The 17,354-nt window shown below is 38.3% G+C and overlaps 1 protein-coding gene across 2 annotated transcripts in view; it reads right to left on the reverse strand.

The window, feature by feature from the left end:
* Positions 1-17,354, reverse strand: part of LOC121318388 (inositol 1,4,5-trisphosphate receptor type 2-like) — a 143,082-nt gene that overhangs the window by 54,249 nt on the left and 71,479 nt on the right. For both annotated transcript variants that reach the window (XM_041254988.1, XM_041254987.1), the window contains exons 38-42: positions 11,467-11,596; positions 6,792-6,979; positions 6,291-6,474; positions 5,601-5,854; positions 2,544-2,744 (exon numbers count right to left, since the gene is read on the reverse strand). In XM_041254988.1, coding sequence (XP_041110922.1) covers positions 2,544-2,744; positions 5,601-5,854; positions 6,291-6,474; positions 6,792-6,979; positions 11,467-11,596 — 957 coding nt within the window. The remainder of the gene's footprint in view (positions 1-2,543; positions 2,745-5,600; positions 5,855-6,290; positions 6,475-6,791; positions 6,980-11,466; positions 11,597-17,354) is intronic.

Here is a 17,354-nt window from a genome sequence, read left to right on the forward strand (position 1 = left end):
TAATGTTTGTTTTGGGAAAATATTTAAAATGACAAAACAGTGGACATACTGCAGCAGCTTTGAATTGTACTTTACCAGTCAACAAACTGCAGTACTTGATTCTTTAACATGACTGTGTGCTGTGCTCTTCCTTTCAATTTTAAGCATGCCTAATTGTAAATGTTACCCATCTACCTAATATTATATTGAGTCAAGGCTCCCCCCCTTGAATCCAGTATCTACCTTTTTCTAAATGGAATCTTCCTTTTAATTAATAATGTATGGGCCCAGAGAGTCCTTGTCATGTTTTATCACAACTGGAGAAGCAGCTCCCTTTCAATTCGAAGACGACCAACAACCAATATTTTTGGGATACTCCTGCCAAGGGTCAGGTATTTACTGAGCATTTTATGTAAGAGCTGCAGATAGGCCCCTCCGGGGAGTGACGTCCTTGGTCCCGTCTACCGAGGGATTAACTAATCACTCCGCGGAGATCAGTTTCTCTTTTGCTTCTCACAATTAGGTAGGTAAGGTAGGTATGCTAGCCACTCCAGTTGCTGTGACTGAGTCTGTGTGAAAGAGCTCTCACTATATGTTTTCTGGAGTTCCCATGCAATTTTATTGCTGGAAGCCAGCTTGCAACTCGGCTTCTGAAGACTGAGCTATAAACGCTGCGCAATTGCGCTTCATTTGATCTTTTCTTTTCAACAGTCTACATCGCCTTGACTGAAGTCTGCTTTCTTAACCTTACAGCGTTGCTGTTTTGTGTTGGCTTAAACTCTCTGGGCCTCGGCGCCCTCAGTGCTCAGATGCTCCCTCCATCAGTGACCTTGGTGCACCAAAGCCTCGGTAGCCTCGGTGCCCTCGGTGCCCCAGAGCATCGGTGCTTTGGAACCCTCAGTGCTCAAATGGTCCCTGCATCAGTGCCCTCAGTGCCTTGGTGCCTCAGAACCTCGGTGCTTTAGTGCCCCAGAGCCTCGGAACTTCATGCACTCTGTACTTCAGTGCATTGGTGGAATTAGAGGCTTTTCATCCCACTCCTTTTTCTCTGGAGGAGGACTGGAGATTTAATTCCCTCTGACCAGTTCGGGCATTGAGCGGTTATGTGGATAGGACGAGAGCGCTGCATCAGTCTGAGCAGCTGTTCATCTGTCATGGTAAAAGGACCCTGGGTCAAGCCATCTCAAAGCAGCGACTGTCCACTGGATTGTTGACACAGTCTCGACTGCATATACCAATGCCGGTCTACCACCACCTGGGAGGGTGGCCGCTCACTGCACCAGAGGAGTGGCTACGTCATGGGCCCTCTTTGGAGGAGCTTCATTGACTGATATTTGTACTGCAGCTAGCCGGCATACTCCACTACACTCACCAGTTTCTACTGAGTAAGTGTGGTAGATCCCTCTATGCCTTCATTAAGCACAAGGGTCCTTGAGGTTGCACGCTTGCACCACAAACATTAGTTTTGCAGTAGTGAGACGTCCATCATCTGTCGTCTCCACTCATGCTCCCTCTTGACAGCTTTAATATACTTTCCCAAAAATACTGGTTGTTGGTCGTCTTCGAATTGAAAGGGAACGTTAGGTTATGGATGTAACCCCAGTTCCCTGAAAGAGAAGACGACCAACAAACCTTGCAAGGTCACATCACTCGCATTTGTGGGTTCAGTGCAAAAGAGAAAGTGATCTCTGTAGAGTGACTACTTAATCCATCGGTAGACGGGACCGAGGACGTCACTCCCCAGAGGGGCCTATCGGTAGCTCTGACATAAAATGCTCAGTAAATACCTGACCTGTAGTATGCATATCCCAAAAATATTGGTTGTTAGTCATCTTCTCTTTCAGGGAACCAGGTTTTCACACATAACCTAACATTCTAAACATATGTACGTGACATACAGACTGATGGGAAGGATATAAGGTACATTAAAATCCCATATCAGAAATCAACCAATCACAGTGAAGTATTTGCCAAAATTAACCTGTGTACAGATGTCACCCCATGCATAGAACATCACAACTAATACTTGTACTTTTGAAAAAAATGGATAGTGCTATTAACTTCAATTTTTCTTTCAATTTTGATGAATTTAACACCAGTTTCTAGTGTTACCAAATCGCTACACATTTTCAAAAACACATTTCTCTGCACTTTTTTTTTTTTTTGGGGGGGGGGGGGTAAAGGTTATGCTTGAAATATTTTTCATTTTAATTCTGGAGTACAATCTTTATTTGTGTAATTTACAATGTTAACACACCCTGTGTAGGATATCTCTTATTGTATAGAGCTGTGATTTTGCAGTTTGAGCTGCTCACCCTTGCTTCACTGTCCTCTCGCCCAAACTGCACGAGATAACAATAAAAGACACTCTACAAACAATGTATTAACTGATATAACATTGTGGTTCCATACAACACCACATTCTGATACACTTAATAACGTAATATAAGAGTTCCAGGCGTCATCACAACTGATATCTAGGTATTTACAAAACTGCAGCATGCGTACATATAAGCGCCTCCGCTACACGAGGCCTGGAGGTACAAATGGAAAATGGGAAGTACCTGGTTTTCATGACAGGGCCCCTGGCAATACTCTGTTATGCTCTCCAGTGTCTGTTTGACCAGATTGACATTCCTTTCATTGATGTAGAGTCCAAGGAGACCCAGCCCTCCCGTCGTACTCCCACAGATACAGTCCAGAAACTGAAGCGTCTCGCACACCAGGTTATAGTTGGTTTTGTTGTTTTGGTGTCTGAGAAAGTTCTGTTTTGATAAACAAACAGAAATTAATACAATTACTGTTAATATTGTTTCATAAGAACATAAGAACATAAGAAAGTTTACAAACGAGAGGAGGCCATTCGGCCCATCTTGCTCGTTTGGTTGTTAGTAGCTTATTGATCCCAAAATCTCATCAAGCAGCTTCTTGAAGGATCCCAGGGTGTCAGCTTCAACAACATTACTGGGGAGTTGATTCCAGACCCTCACAATTCTCTGTGTAAAAAAGTGTCTCCTATTTTCTGTTCTGAATGCCCCTTTTTCTAAACTCCATTTGTGACCCCTGGTCCTCGTTTCTTTTTTCAGGCTGAAAAAGTCCCTTGGGTCGACACTGTCAATACCTTTTAGAATTTTGAATGCTTGAATTAGGTCGCCACGTAGTCTTCTTTGTTCAAGACTGAACAGATTCAATTCTTTTAGCCTGTCTGCATATGACATGCCTTTTAAGCCCGGAATAATTCTGGTCGCTCTTCTTTGCACTCTTTCTAGAGCAGCAATATCTTTTTTATAGCGAGGTGACCAGAACTGAACACAATATTCAAGATGAGGTCTTACTAGTGCATTGTACAGTTTTAACATTACTTCCCTTGATTTAAATTCAACACTTTTCACAATGTATCCGAGCATCTTGTTAGCCTTTTTTATAGCTTCCCCACATTGTCTAGATGAAGACATTTCTGAGTCAACAAAAACTCCTAGGTCTTTTTCATAGATTCCTTCTCCAATTTCAATATCTCCCATATGATATTTATAATGTACATTTTTATTTCCTGCGTGCAGTACCTTACACTTTTCTCTATTAAATGTCATTTGCCATGTGTCTGCCCAGTTCTGAATCTTGTCTAGATCATTTTGAATGACCTTTGCTGCTGCAACAGTGTTTGCCACTCCTCCTACTTTTGTGTCGTCTGCAAATTTAACAAGTTTGCTTACTATACCAGAATCTAAATCATTAATGTAGATTAGGAATAGCAGAGGACCTAATACTGATCCCTGTGGTACACCGCTGGTTACCACACTCCATTCTGAGGTTTTTCCTCTAATCAGTACTTTCTGTTTTCTACATGTTAACCACTCCCTAATCCATGTACATGTGTTTCCTTGAATCCCAACTGCGTTCAGTTTGAGAATTAATCTTTTGTGCGGGACTTTGTCAAAAGCTTTCTGGAAATCTAAATAAACCATGTCATATGCTTTGCAATTATCCATTATCGATGTTGCATCCTCAAAAAAATCAAGCAAGTTAGTTAGGCACGATCTCCCTTTCCTAAAACCATGTTGACTGTCTCCCAGTACCCTGTTACCATATAGGTAATTTTCCATTTTGGATCTTATTATAGTTTCCATAAGTTTGCATATAATAGAAGTCAGGCTTACTGGTCTGTAGTTACCTGGTTCAGTTTTGTTTCCCTTTTTGTGGATCGGTATTACGTTTGCAATTTTCCAGTCTGTCGGTACCACCCCTGTGTCAAGAGACTGCTGCATGATCTTGGTTAGCGGTTTGTAAATTACTTCTTTCATTTCTTTGAGTACTACTGGGAGGATCTCATCCGGCCCAGGGGATTTGTTTATTTTAAGAGCTCCTAGTCCCTTTAACACTTCTGCCTCAGTTATGCTAAAGTTATTTAAAACTGGATAGGAACTGGATGACATGTGGGGCATGTTGTCAGTATCTTCCTTTGTAAAAACTTGTGAAAAGTAATCATTTAACATATTTGCTATTTTTTTTTCTTCATCTACGATTTTGCCATTTGTATCTCTTAAACATTTAATCTCCTCTTTGAATGTTCTCTTGCTGTTGTAATATTGGAAAAACATTTTGGAATTGGTTTTAGCTCCCTTAGCAATGTTTATTTCTATTTCTCTCTTGGCCTTTCTAACTTCCTTTTTGACTTGCGTTTGCAGTTCTGTGTACTCTTTCTGCGTACTTTCTTTTTGGTCCTTTTTTAATGCTCTGTAAAGTGCCTTTTTTCGCTGAATATTTTTTTTAATTGATCTATTAAACCATTTTGGCAATTTAGTTTTACATTTAGATTTGTCTACTTTAGGGATATAATTGTTTTGTGCCTCTAGTACTACATTTTTGAAGAACAACCATCCTTCTTCTGTGGGTGTTTTCTCTATTTTACTCCAATCTACTTCTGTTAGTCTCTGTTTCATACCTTCATAGTTTGCTTTTCTAAAATTGTAAACCTTAGCTTTAGTCATTTCTTTTGGGGATTTAAAAAACACTTCAAATGAGACCATGTTGTGGTCTGAGTTTGCCAGTGGTTCTCTGACCTCTGTTTTAGTTATTCTATCTTCGTTATTTGAAAAGACTAAATCAAGGCATGCCTCCCCTCTAGTCGGTGCCTTCACAAATTGTGTTAGGAAGCAGTCATTTGTCATTTCCACCATTTCTATTTCATCCTTCGCGCTACCCACCGGGTTTTCCCATTTTATTTGGGGGAAGTTGAAATCCCCCATTAGTATGGCTTCTCCTTTGCTACACACATTTCTAATGTCATTGTATAACAGACGTGAGTTTGTGTGGTACAATTCTTAGCAGTAATCTTGTCAGAAATCCAAAACTTTTTTTTTTTTTTTTTGCATTTCTACAGTGCGAGATAGATTGCTAATTACATATTTTACAAAGATATTTAGCAAGCATGGGGACTCAGTGGGGCAAAACGGGAAAAACATATTCCACCTCCAGAACTTACTTAAAATTTACTCATCTATCCAAATACTTCTTGGAGGGAAGTGTGCAGTATGTGGATGTTAAAACTTGTAATTGACCTCAAGCAGTACTGCTGAACCAATGAACATTTTGTGAGGGTAGAACAAAAACAACTACCCCACCTGCAGATCCCGGTTGTGGTTCTCACAGAGCAGCTGAAGGTACCGCAAGATGGGTTCCATTATCGCTATGGCGGGGCTCATTTGCATTTCTTCTGGAGAGCTGTCATCAGCTCCTCCCTCAGTCCCTGAGCCAATCAGATCAATCTCAGGGTCAAGCTCTTTCCGATACAGGCAGTACGCCTTAGAGGTGGCGGCAGAGGCTTCTTTCAACTGTCCTTTAATTTCATATTTGAGGTGAAGAGGTGAACCCTTGCCTATTAAAAAAAAGGCATTTACATAACATTACCCCCATGTTTGTAACATGGGATTTGTGAAAACTTCAGCGATGGGTAATGTGCAGCATATATTATATTGATCATGCTGGTATCACTCAAGAAATGATTTTGAATTAATGTTTTTAACATTTGACATTTGAATGTTTTATCACATTTTTCCCCTCTGGTAAACTGTATCTGATGAAAAATACAAAGCTACATATTATCACTCTCTCACAAGTTGCACAGCATGTCAACAAACAAACTCTGTGTCTTCTAGTAACATCGTTGCTACTTATCCAGCTGTGCACAAGATGACCAAACATTTTTGACAGTATCTAAGGTTTTAATCTGCTTACAAGGCCCTATGCGCCACCATTTATCTCCTTCCCACTCCCTCCACAGCTAATGTTCTGTTTGACTTTAAACACACTACCTATTTTCTTTGTCCTGGAGGTTGTCATGTCTCCATCATCGTCCTTCTTCTTGCAGCTCAGATCGTAGGTGTTCATCGACATTGTTGATCGGATCTCCTGCTGCGCCATCTTCATCCGATCATAAAAGACTTTGAAGAATTTTTCAGATTTCTTCTGTTTACTCAGTTGATGGTAAAATGAATTCTGGAGCAAGGAAACACACATATTGAAGCAATGGCTATCTGAAATGTCAACTATTTTCTCAAACTCCTTTGCTAAACTAAAAAAGGTGCACAGTGGCAATGGCAGAAGAATAAATATATTTATTACCTATATGTTATACCGTATATGTTATACCTTAACAGCACCAGTCTAGTTTGTTTACATTCCATAAAAACAGTCTTTAGTTGAAAGGACAAAACCTTCCTTGAAACCTACTGGCCCCTTCTCACTTAATACTTTATAAATGGCATAATTTATCTTATTTATAACCCAGGAAGCAACGTTTCCCCTCATTGTACCTGTATTTGGGTATTTCCTCCTTTCAACAAAGCAATTCCCAGCAAAATGCTTTCCTGGAAGATCCTGTCATTTTTAGTGCTCACAATGAGATCTACAACCAGTTCAGAAGCCCCTTCACTGTCTAGGAGGCACTGAATATCTGCCAAGCAGGTACCAGTTTTGTCTGAGTCTTGCCCAGAAGATCCACCTGCACACAAATAAACCATTCAACACAGTTAACCCATGTACCAGAGACCAAAAATACAAATAAACAACAAAACACACTCATTTATTACATTATTTTTGTTTTAAAAAAAAAAAAAAAAATCTTGCTTCAGAAGGATTAATTATTTAACTGGCGTTTATCGTCTTTATATATATATACACATATAGACACACACACACACACACACACAGACCTCCCTCGCTATAACGCGTGTCTCGGGGGACACACAATATGAGTGTTATAAACCACGGAGGGGGTGAGGGGAACCACAGGACACATAATACACATCTTACTAAAATACAAAATAAAATAACTCCCTCTCTATAATGTGCATATATAGAAGCAAAATTTTACTTTCTGTGAATTAAGTACCATGTAATCAATGCTATATAAAAAAAAAAAAAAAAAAAAAAAAAGGTAACACTCCTATTTGTGGATCATTTTAATTAGCAGTTTTTAAACTACAAATAGCCTGGCTAAATAGCAGTCGGGAGTTCAGTTCGAAGCGACAGACAAGCAAACCAAGTATAAGAAGGAGACCAGATTGGGCAAGGGGAAGATGGAATGTGCTCGCAGGTTCGGCTGCCAGAGAGGGGCTGAAGCGAAGCTGAAGCGTCTCGTCTCCCAGAGAAAGTCACAGCTCCTCTCGCAACAAAAAGTAAATACATTAGGAAAGATAACCACGTAACAGGCCTAACATTTACTTGGTTATAAAACGAATGCTGAATAAGATGTCTGTGTCATAAAGTGCCAGTGCAGCTTTTCTTCAGTTCAGACACTGCACCAAAAGTGAGATACAGAAAGGGAAGTTAGACTGAGAAGTTGTTTACTATTTTAAAAACACTGGTACTGTATTTTAGGGATGGGATGGTATAAAATTTGCACGGTATGATAACCTTTAAAAAAATACCGTGGTAACCTTAATATCACGGTATACAGTACATCATGCAAGTTATCAAATAAAGGCTTAAATGAAGAAAGACTAATGTAAACCACTTAAATTACTGTAATTCGCAAAAATAAAACCAACAAATCACACTTCCTTTCATGGAATGATTTAAACATTTGGTAGTAGTATTTTACTACGCCAAATAACTTGGTACATTTCTTTTTATAAAGACAATCAGAATTAAAAAAAAAAAACAACACTAAAGTTGTACTCTCTCAATGTTATACTACAGTACTAAGATCTATTTGCTTCAAATCATGTGGTGCTGTAGTTTGTTAAAACATTTTAACGTATAAAATTAATTAAATACATAAATAAATAATTACTTTGTTTAGCTGATGGTACATATAATTGGGAAATGATCGGTCTTATTAGTTAAAACACAAATATGTACCACAGGTTATTAGTTAAGAGTAGAGATGAGTCGTTTATTTTTTCAACCGGATAAATAAAACATGTATAGCAAAAAAAAAAAAAGTATTTTAATACTAAAACGTGTTATTGGATTTATAGCTGCACGTCACGACATTGCACAAGTAAGCTTCCAATGATTAATACACATGTGGAGTTCGTAAAAAAAAAGATTTCTTCACTTACCTAAGAACAACGGAATACTGTTATAACTTTTAAATAAAACCATGTTAACAATAAGTAGGCTATCCTGCTGCAGTCACGGGTCTGTGCTAATTTTATTTGAGCTGGTGGTGTTCTTATAGTGCGTATTACCGCAGTTCTGCACAGCGCTGCACAGAATCACGGACATGCGCTGTAGACGTTACTCAACACCCACAGAAATCCATGCAGATTCTGCATAGCCCAGCGCAGCTTTGAAATGTTACTGCAGGAGGCTGGCTGCAACTGTGAACCAAAGGGACGATGCAAAGATCACGAGTCACCTGCTAATCGTAATGCAAATAACCACTAAAACTACTGCTGCCACCTTATTAGCGGAGGCGAATGACATTTTATCATTATACAGTGAAGCTGTGAACAGCCTTGTGAACATTATATTAAATAAATACATCAATTATTTAAACAATTTAAAATCTGTGATAAGTGATGTATAGTTTTACAATAAAGTTAATGTTAATCAATATCACTGGTGATAACCCAGACAAATGTAAACATAGCACTTTGAAAATGTGTGCTATGCTGCAAGGTTTGGAGAAGGCGTTTCTCCAAAAGCTGCGTGTGACGTCAGAAAGACAGCAGCCAAGAGCAGCCGGCGCAGCAAGCTCTGGGTAACAGAACACAGCAATTGAAACGTGTATTCTGTGTCGTTGATAGTTTCCTTCAAAACCATTATCAAAATACAGTATCAGTTCACAAAAAGATCTTCCTCAGACGTTTTGCTAAGGCTGCAAGTACCATCGCTTGATTTAGAAGAAGCGTGTTTGCAGTTGAAAAAATGCTTTAACCATTGAATAAAGGAATTATGATAATTGCGGGGTAGAATAAAAACAACGGTATCAATACCATTATGTACCTAAACCGCGGTAAACCCGAAAAACCGGTATATTGACCCATCCCTACTGTATTTACTGTAGAAATATTGCATGAATCACTAGTATAGGGAATTGGGGGACATACTCTAGGAGCGTTATATCCGAGTCACGTTATAAACGAGAGCCTTATAGCTAGCGAGCAAGCACTTAATGAAACTCCTTATTAAAGTTGGTTGAGACAGACTAAATAGGTATGCTGACTGCAACAAAATCTTCTTCATACAATCTTAAAACTCTTTCTATGTAAACCATGATTATTTTAATATTGGTACTCTGAATAACGTAGACATCTTCAAGGAGTTAAATGAAATTACATCAGAGATTTAAAATACTTTCACATTGCGATTGGTCCATAACTTCAAGTAGGGATCGTTTTGGCCAGTGCTGAAGCTAAAGGGAAATTCTGGAGCTATTAGCAGCAAGTGTAAAACCAATTGACTCTATGCCTATTTCCATTAAAACGGTTTTATTCAATAAATCTATATGCTTAAAGAAAAAAAAGAGCCACAAGCCTGATGGAAACAGGCTGAATTTGGCAGTTACTCGACTTTCCAAAATGCGTCTGACTTTACTGAAAATCAATGGAAAGCAAATCATCTGCCCAGCATGCTCAGCTTTTAAGTTTGTGCTCCATGTAAGTGCAGACTGACAAGGAACTGTGGCTGCACGCCGCAATCATTGCTTTAAGCCATAGCCAATATTTTATATTTAATATTAATAAAAGCAATGGACTGTTTATAGATGTATACAGAGTTTGGACAGCCATTCGATGGCTTGCAATTCACCGCAGTCACAATTAGGAGACTACTTAATTCTCCACTTATGGAGAAGGTAGCCGCATCTGTTGCTCTAACATGGTTAAGTGCAGTACAGTATCTTCGAGATAAGGAAAAGTCAGAAACATATAGGTAGATCGGATGTTTTCTCAACGTAGCATATTTCCAGTAATGGTTTCATACATTTATTTTGATTCTGAATTATTCATACTAGCTATGTCAAATAAAACAGACAAACAGAAATATGAATTACTCATAATCATGAAACTAACAAGATTCTTAACAAGAGGAGGAGATTGTGTAAAGAGTACTATACAGCAACTACAACCTCTTTTTCACGTGGGCAAAGTCAGCAAGATACCGTATCACGGGGAATGTGTTAAAACAAATTAGTTCTGTACTGTATAAAAATGAGTTGGTTTTGCCAGTGCTTGCTGGTCGATTAACTAGTTTTAAATTTCAAGCGTTTTTGTTTCGGATTTGTTGCTAAAGTTTTCACACGTGGCAATACTGTCCTACAATTACTAAATAATATTGTGATCATGTTCATGAAGCATAGTTACATTTTAAAACTGAGAGTTAGTAAATGTCTATCATTAAAGTATACTGCAGCTACTAATCATTTCCAATGACTGGTATCTTAAAATTAAGGACTATACAACGATAATGCTGGAACTCATTTTTAGAAGGCCTTCTTTGTTCTTATCCAAGTTGCTGCAGTGACACTGTAGATACTATAAAGAGTTACTGTAAATTACATAATGTTTTAGAAGACAGATTTCATTAAGTAAACCTGTATTTGAATGTTTTCTAAATAAAAAATAGAAATACAAAACTGTAGCATTTTTCTTTGTAAACGTTCAACGTGAAAAACACCAATAAAAAAACGTCAAAATCTACCAAGGAAGCAAATCCGCCGCATTTAATACCAAACAAAATTTCCTGTTATATGGTAGTCATTTTTCGCTAGAAACAACTTTAATGGGAATTTGCCGAATTTTAAGATGCACATAACTGCTCATTTTTATTTGAATTGAAACATGCAGAATGTTTTCAATTCAAAAACTTCAGATACGAAGGAACAAGAATTTGGCAGGAATATTTGTAAACATGCATGTTAGCTCAGTAAAATAAATATAAAACTGAGAACATGTAATTCTACGTATACCTATTTAGTTAATTATTACAACAACAACAAAAATAAAAAAATAAATAAAAAGTAGTATGTATCATATTTACCCCCCAGAGAAGATTTGGACAAACTTCCTGAAGACAGTGAGCTGTTAATGGCATTTCCAAAATCTGCTTTTGTGAAACTGCGGGCACTACCAAAGTAGCGGGTGAGGAGAATTCTTCTTAACACGTTTCCCTTGGAGAAAAAAAAAAAAAGAGACTGATCAATCCGATGTGGTAGAAAAGGCTGTACTCTTGTCACTTTACCAGATGTAAGGCTAACATCAGTCATTGATATAACAACCCAAACACTCACAACATATACAAATGTTAATCATACATTATGGTTTCTGAGCCACTTTGGGAAAGTACAGCAGCAGATATGACCATTTTCAGCCTGCTCACATGGTCCTCTCATGGCTTTTGAACCATCCAAGTCACTCAATTGTATGGAAATACAATGCAGTGCAAATATTGGTGGATATTTTTGTTATTTATTCACAGGCAGAAACCACCGTAAAACACACTTCCCATAGTAGCAACGGTCTAATTTGCAACAACACTGACACACAACACTGCAATCTCAAAACCATTGTTTGAAATTTGGATATTAATAAAATAAACTGTTTGTTCACATTGGTAACGAGGAGGTTGTGGTTTTCTATTCACAGCCAGAAATTACAGTGCAATACTCATTTTAAATGACAGTACTATAGTCTAAATGTGCCCCACATTTCATCATACAAGGTAGATAAAAAATGACCATAATTCAACACAGTTCACCCAGTGAAGTAGCGCAACATTGGGACCAAAAGAGTTTCATTTCTTGAGTGTTTTACAGAGATATCGTGAATGGATTTGGAACAGGGTAGTTAGTGCTGACCTATTGCATTACGAATACATTGTCTTCACAAATAAAATGATTAACCTTGGCACCAACTTTACTAGATGATATTTTAGGGGGGAAAAAATGTGACATAAAAAAAAGGGCATGTTTAGTTTTGTTTCCACATACCATACTGCAGGGCAGTCGACTGTATATGACTTTCAGCACTTAAACCAAATGACACGTAGAAACGCTCCTCATTCACAAACACGCGTGTTCCAGCCCATGCATAAACCAATTTCAAATAATAATAATAATAATACCTTTATTTTTATATAGCCCTTTCATAGTGGAACACCATCACAAAGCGTTTTACAGAGGCAATATATGCAGAATCACTTACAATAGGACACTGATTTAACATTTAATCCACAGGATGGAGCACAAGGAGGTTAAGTGACTGGTTCAAGTGGTCAAACTGTATTTCAACTAAAGCAGCTTGCTTGACTTTATGTATTTAAACCAAGATGGCAGAGTCAAGTACCGCTTAAACTTCCAAATAGAAGTACTGTAGTACAAGAGTTTTTGTGAACAGTAAAACAGATCAATTTGTGGAGTGTTTATTGAAATTCTATTACAAAATCTCTCTCTGTTGGGTCACCGAAGTATTCTCTTTTTTAAATGAATTGGTACTTGGTATTGTTTTGTTCATTTGTTGGTTCAATGTGCAGAATTAGAACAAGGTTGTTGCATCAGTTTACTGCACTAGTACCAAATATTCAGGTTTCTATACCTTAGATGATCCTTTTAAGTTTGATTTTCTACAACACTCTCTTTATACCTGTAACTTTATTTCAGGATATAAAAAAGTATTGGCAATTTATGGACCACAATTTAAAAAAATGTGAAGGCAAAATGTGACTACTAAATATCTTAAATCTCCAGAATGGCTTTTAAGCAGATAGATCATCCTTAAGATTAAAACAAATTTGCTTAAAATTTACCATGGGTAAGATACTCTGATAGCAGGCAGTTTAAAGGATGCCATGGGTGTGTACATATCGGCAACCACAGTACAGCAATCTACAAAAAAGGTACATAGGGATCATATTGTACATAAAAAATGCATGCTGATTTGTGGCGTATAATTTTTTAAAAACATTTATTATCGTTTTCACTACTTAAAGCCACCCACCCAGAAATGGGATTTATTTATTTAAAACAAGTATTTGTAGTCGAGTGCTGTCCACATTGAAAAGTTACCCATCGCACACATATCCAATCATTCATATCATAATGCAATAACACCATTTTAAAATTAGTTTTGGAAATGGGGTGATTTACAAGACAAATTACTCAGGCATGCGTGGAATGGTGCAGCCCTGCCCATGGGAGGCTACCGCACTGTACCAGAGTCTTGATGCTCAGTTTCTTTTGGATTTATTCAGGTTTCAAATACATCTTTCCTAAATCCTTGGAACTGTGATACGACTTTCCGAGTTATCAATTTCACCGAGATCGTCCATCAGATTACTAGTGGAACAGTTTCCGTTCTGCATCTCTGCACCATGTTAAAAGACTCTGCAAGCTATGCCTCTGTGCTAAACTTACAGCAGAGAAGCTGGCGCCCACACTGCCAGATCTGAGTGCAAGTAGCTGAGGATATTGCTACCATTGAAATACATGATGATAAATTGATGTACAGCAATTACACAGGGACTCAATACAATGTTAACGTTCAATTTCTTGTGTGAAATGCAGCACTAGTGGTGATATTTAAATATATGTACATTGCCTGGTGCACTGAGGTTCCTGTACTATTTGAAAATAAATTAATTAGAAACCAGACACACATGACCGTCTCCCCCACTTTGACCTCCAAAATGCAGTCAAAATATTAGTCAGTCAAAGAACCGTCATAAAACAAATTCCTAGAACACAAAATGAAACTGAATAGTTTTTTTTTTCACATAACATTTATTTTTGCAAATAGACAACATGATATATGGATACACATACTGTGTGCCAAGTGAACAGTCAAGTCATGCTTCTACAATAACTTTGTGAGGGCTGTGTTTAAGACACTTCTCAGAGCTGTTGTACATTTTCCTTTGCCTATGAAAATGACAGTATTTGACCAAACCCAATGTTAATTCAAGTTAGGTTATAAAAAAACGTGGCTCTGCAGAAAGCCTCATCAATTTTTAGCTATTTAATATTGTAGTCATGTCAGACGCATGGCAAATTACATTTAGTAGAGAAAAGTGTAAGGTATTGCATGCAGGAAATAAAAATGTGCTTTATAAATATCATATGGGAGATACTGAAATTGAAAGAGGAATCTATGAAAAAGACCTAGGAGTTTTTGTTGACTCAGAAATGTCTTCATCTAGACAATGTGGGGAAGCTATAAAAAAGGCCAACAAGATGCTCGGATACATTGTGAAAAGTGTTGAATTTAAATCAAGGGAAGTAATGTTAAAACTGTACAATGCATTAGTAAGACCTCATCTTGAATACTGTGTTCAGTTCTGGTCACCTCGCTACAAAATGGATATTGCTGCTCTAGAAAGACTGTAAAGAAGAGCGATCAGAATTATTCCAAGTTTAAAAGGCATGTAATGTGGAGACAGGCTAAAAGAATTGAATCTGTTCAGTCTTGAACAAAGAAGACTACACAGTGACCTAATTCAAGCACTCAAAATTCTAAAAGGTATCGACAATGTCAACCCAAGGGACTTTTTCGACCTGAAAAAAGAAACAAGGACCAGGGGTCACAAATGGAGATTAGACAAAGGAGCATTCAGAACAGAAAATAGGAGGCACTTTTTAACACAGAGATTCGTGAGGGTCTGGAACCAACTCCCCAGTAACGTTGTTGAAGCTGACACCCTGGGATCCTTCAAGAAGCTGCTTGATGAGATTCTGGGATCAATAAGCTACTAACAACCAAACGAGCAAGATGGGCCAAATGGCCTCCTCTCGTTTGTAAACTTTCTTATGTTCTTATTACCCAGACAGTCACATGCTGCTATTTGCTGTACAATCTGTAGAGAGTTAGTCATGGTGCAGGGAAAACAAATTAACTTGGGGGTGGGGGGGGTGGTCATGTCTTGGCAACCTGTGAAATGCAAAGTGCCCGGGAATGTGTTTTTAGAGGAAAAAAAAACACTTAGTTGGGTTTTTCTTTCCTTTCTTTTAAAAATGAAGGAACCAACAAGAGGCACTTGAAATCCGTGGTGGAGAAGATTTGTTTTCATTAGCTTGTTTCCTAGTACAAAGAATAATTAAGAGATGAAGTGAAGAAGACAGCAGAGGACAGCTTAACATTACTATACTTGAAGACTGCACAGTACAGCTTAACATTACTATACTTGCTATACAGGCTGCGATATTTTCTGAGTCAGTTTGGCTTCAGCTACTGTCATTATGTACAGTGCCGTGAAAAAGTATTTGCCCCCTTTCTGATTTTTTGCATTTTTGCACATTTCTCACACAATCAGGCCTGATTTGTGCCAGCCCTGCCTAATATGAATCTGACTAACTTTGGCCCTTACCATCAGAGTGAAGTTGTCAGCACACAGATTCTAGAGGCACATCATGCCGCAATCAAAAGAGATTCCTGAAGACCTCCAGGAAAAAAGTTGTTGATGCCTATCAGTCTGGAAAGGGTTACAAAGCCATTTCTGAGTGTCCGGGGCTCCACCAAACCACAGTGAGAGCCATATTGTCCAAATGGAGAAAGTTTGGGACAGTAGTGAATCTTCCCCGGAGTGGCTGTCCTGCCAAAATCTCTTCAAGAGCAAGGCATAAAATCGTCCAGGAAGTCACAAAGAACCCTAAAACAACATCCAAGGATCTGCAGGCCTCTCTCGCCTTGGCTAAGGTCAGTGTTCATGTCTCCACCATCAGAAAGACACTGGGAAAAATGGGATTCGTGGCAGAGTAGCAAGGCAGAAACCACTGCCCACTAAGAACATGATGAATGCTCATCTCAAGTTTGCCAAAAAGCACCTGGATGATTCTCAAGAGTTCTGGAACAATGTTCTATGGACAGATGAGACAAAAGTGGAACTTTTTGGACAATATGGGCCCTGTTATGTCTGGCACAAACCAAACACTGCATTCCACGGTAACCTCATACCAACGGTCAAGCATGGTGGTGGTAGTGTCATGATTTGGGGATGCTTTGCTGCATCAGGACCTGGACGACTTGCCATCATTGAAGGAACCGTGAATTCTGTTTTTATCAGAGAATTCTATAGGAGAATGTCAGGTCATCCGTCTGTGAGCTGGAGCTGAAGCGCAGCAAGACAATGATCCGAAACACACAAGCAAGTCTACATCAGAATGACTGAAAAATAAGAAATTTAACGTTCTGGAATGGCCTAGTCAAAGTCCAGACCTAAACCACATTGAGATGCTGTGGCAGGACATGAAACGAGCAGTTTATGCTTGAAAACCCACAAATGTCACTGAGTTGAAGCAGTTGTTCATGAAGGAGTGGACCAAGATTCCTCCTCGGCGCTGTGAGAGACTGTTAAATGCCTACAGGAGGTGTTTGGTTGCAGTTTTTGCTGCTAAAGGTGGTGTACCCAGTTACTGAGTCTAAGGGGGCGATTACTTTTTCACACAGGGCATTGGGCATTGCATAACTTTCTTTAATAAAGAAATGAAATAAGTATCAACATTTTGTGTTATTTGTTCACTCAGGGTCCCTTTTATCTAATATTGGATTTTGGTTGAAGATCTGATAACATTCAGTGTCAAAAATATGCAAAAATGCAGAAAATTAGACAGGAGGCAAATACTTTTTCACGGTACCATATATAGTAATGGTCAGCTCAATTTCCACAATTATGTCTAGAAATTCATGCCTAAGGATCATAATTTCCATAATTCCCTATAAAGTTGAAAGCATTGCTTTAAATTAGACTGTGTATTTGAAAACTATATATATTTAAATTTAAAATGTAATGAAGTTTAAACAGTGACTGCTAAACTAAAATGAAGGGATTTCCCAACACTGTTTCTGAACAGCACAATTGTTATTCCAGCACACAACTGCATGAACGTTGCTGTGCCTCTGGTCATGACTTGTATGGCTGGTATACTGTACTTTATGTTG

The sequence above is a fragment of the Polyodon spathula genome, chromosome 7 (assembly GCF_017654505.1).
Source record: "Polyodon spathula isolate WHYD16114869_AA chromosome 7, ASM1765450v1, whole genome shotgun sequence".
Lineage (NCBI taxonomy): Eukaryota > Metazoa > Chordata > Actinopteri > Acipenseriformes > Polyodontidae > Polyodon > Polyodon spathula.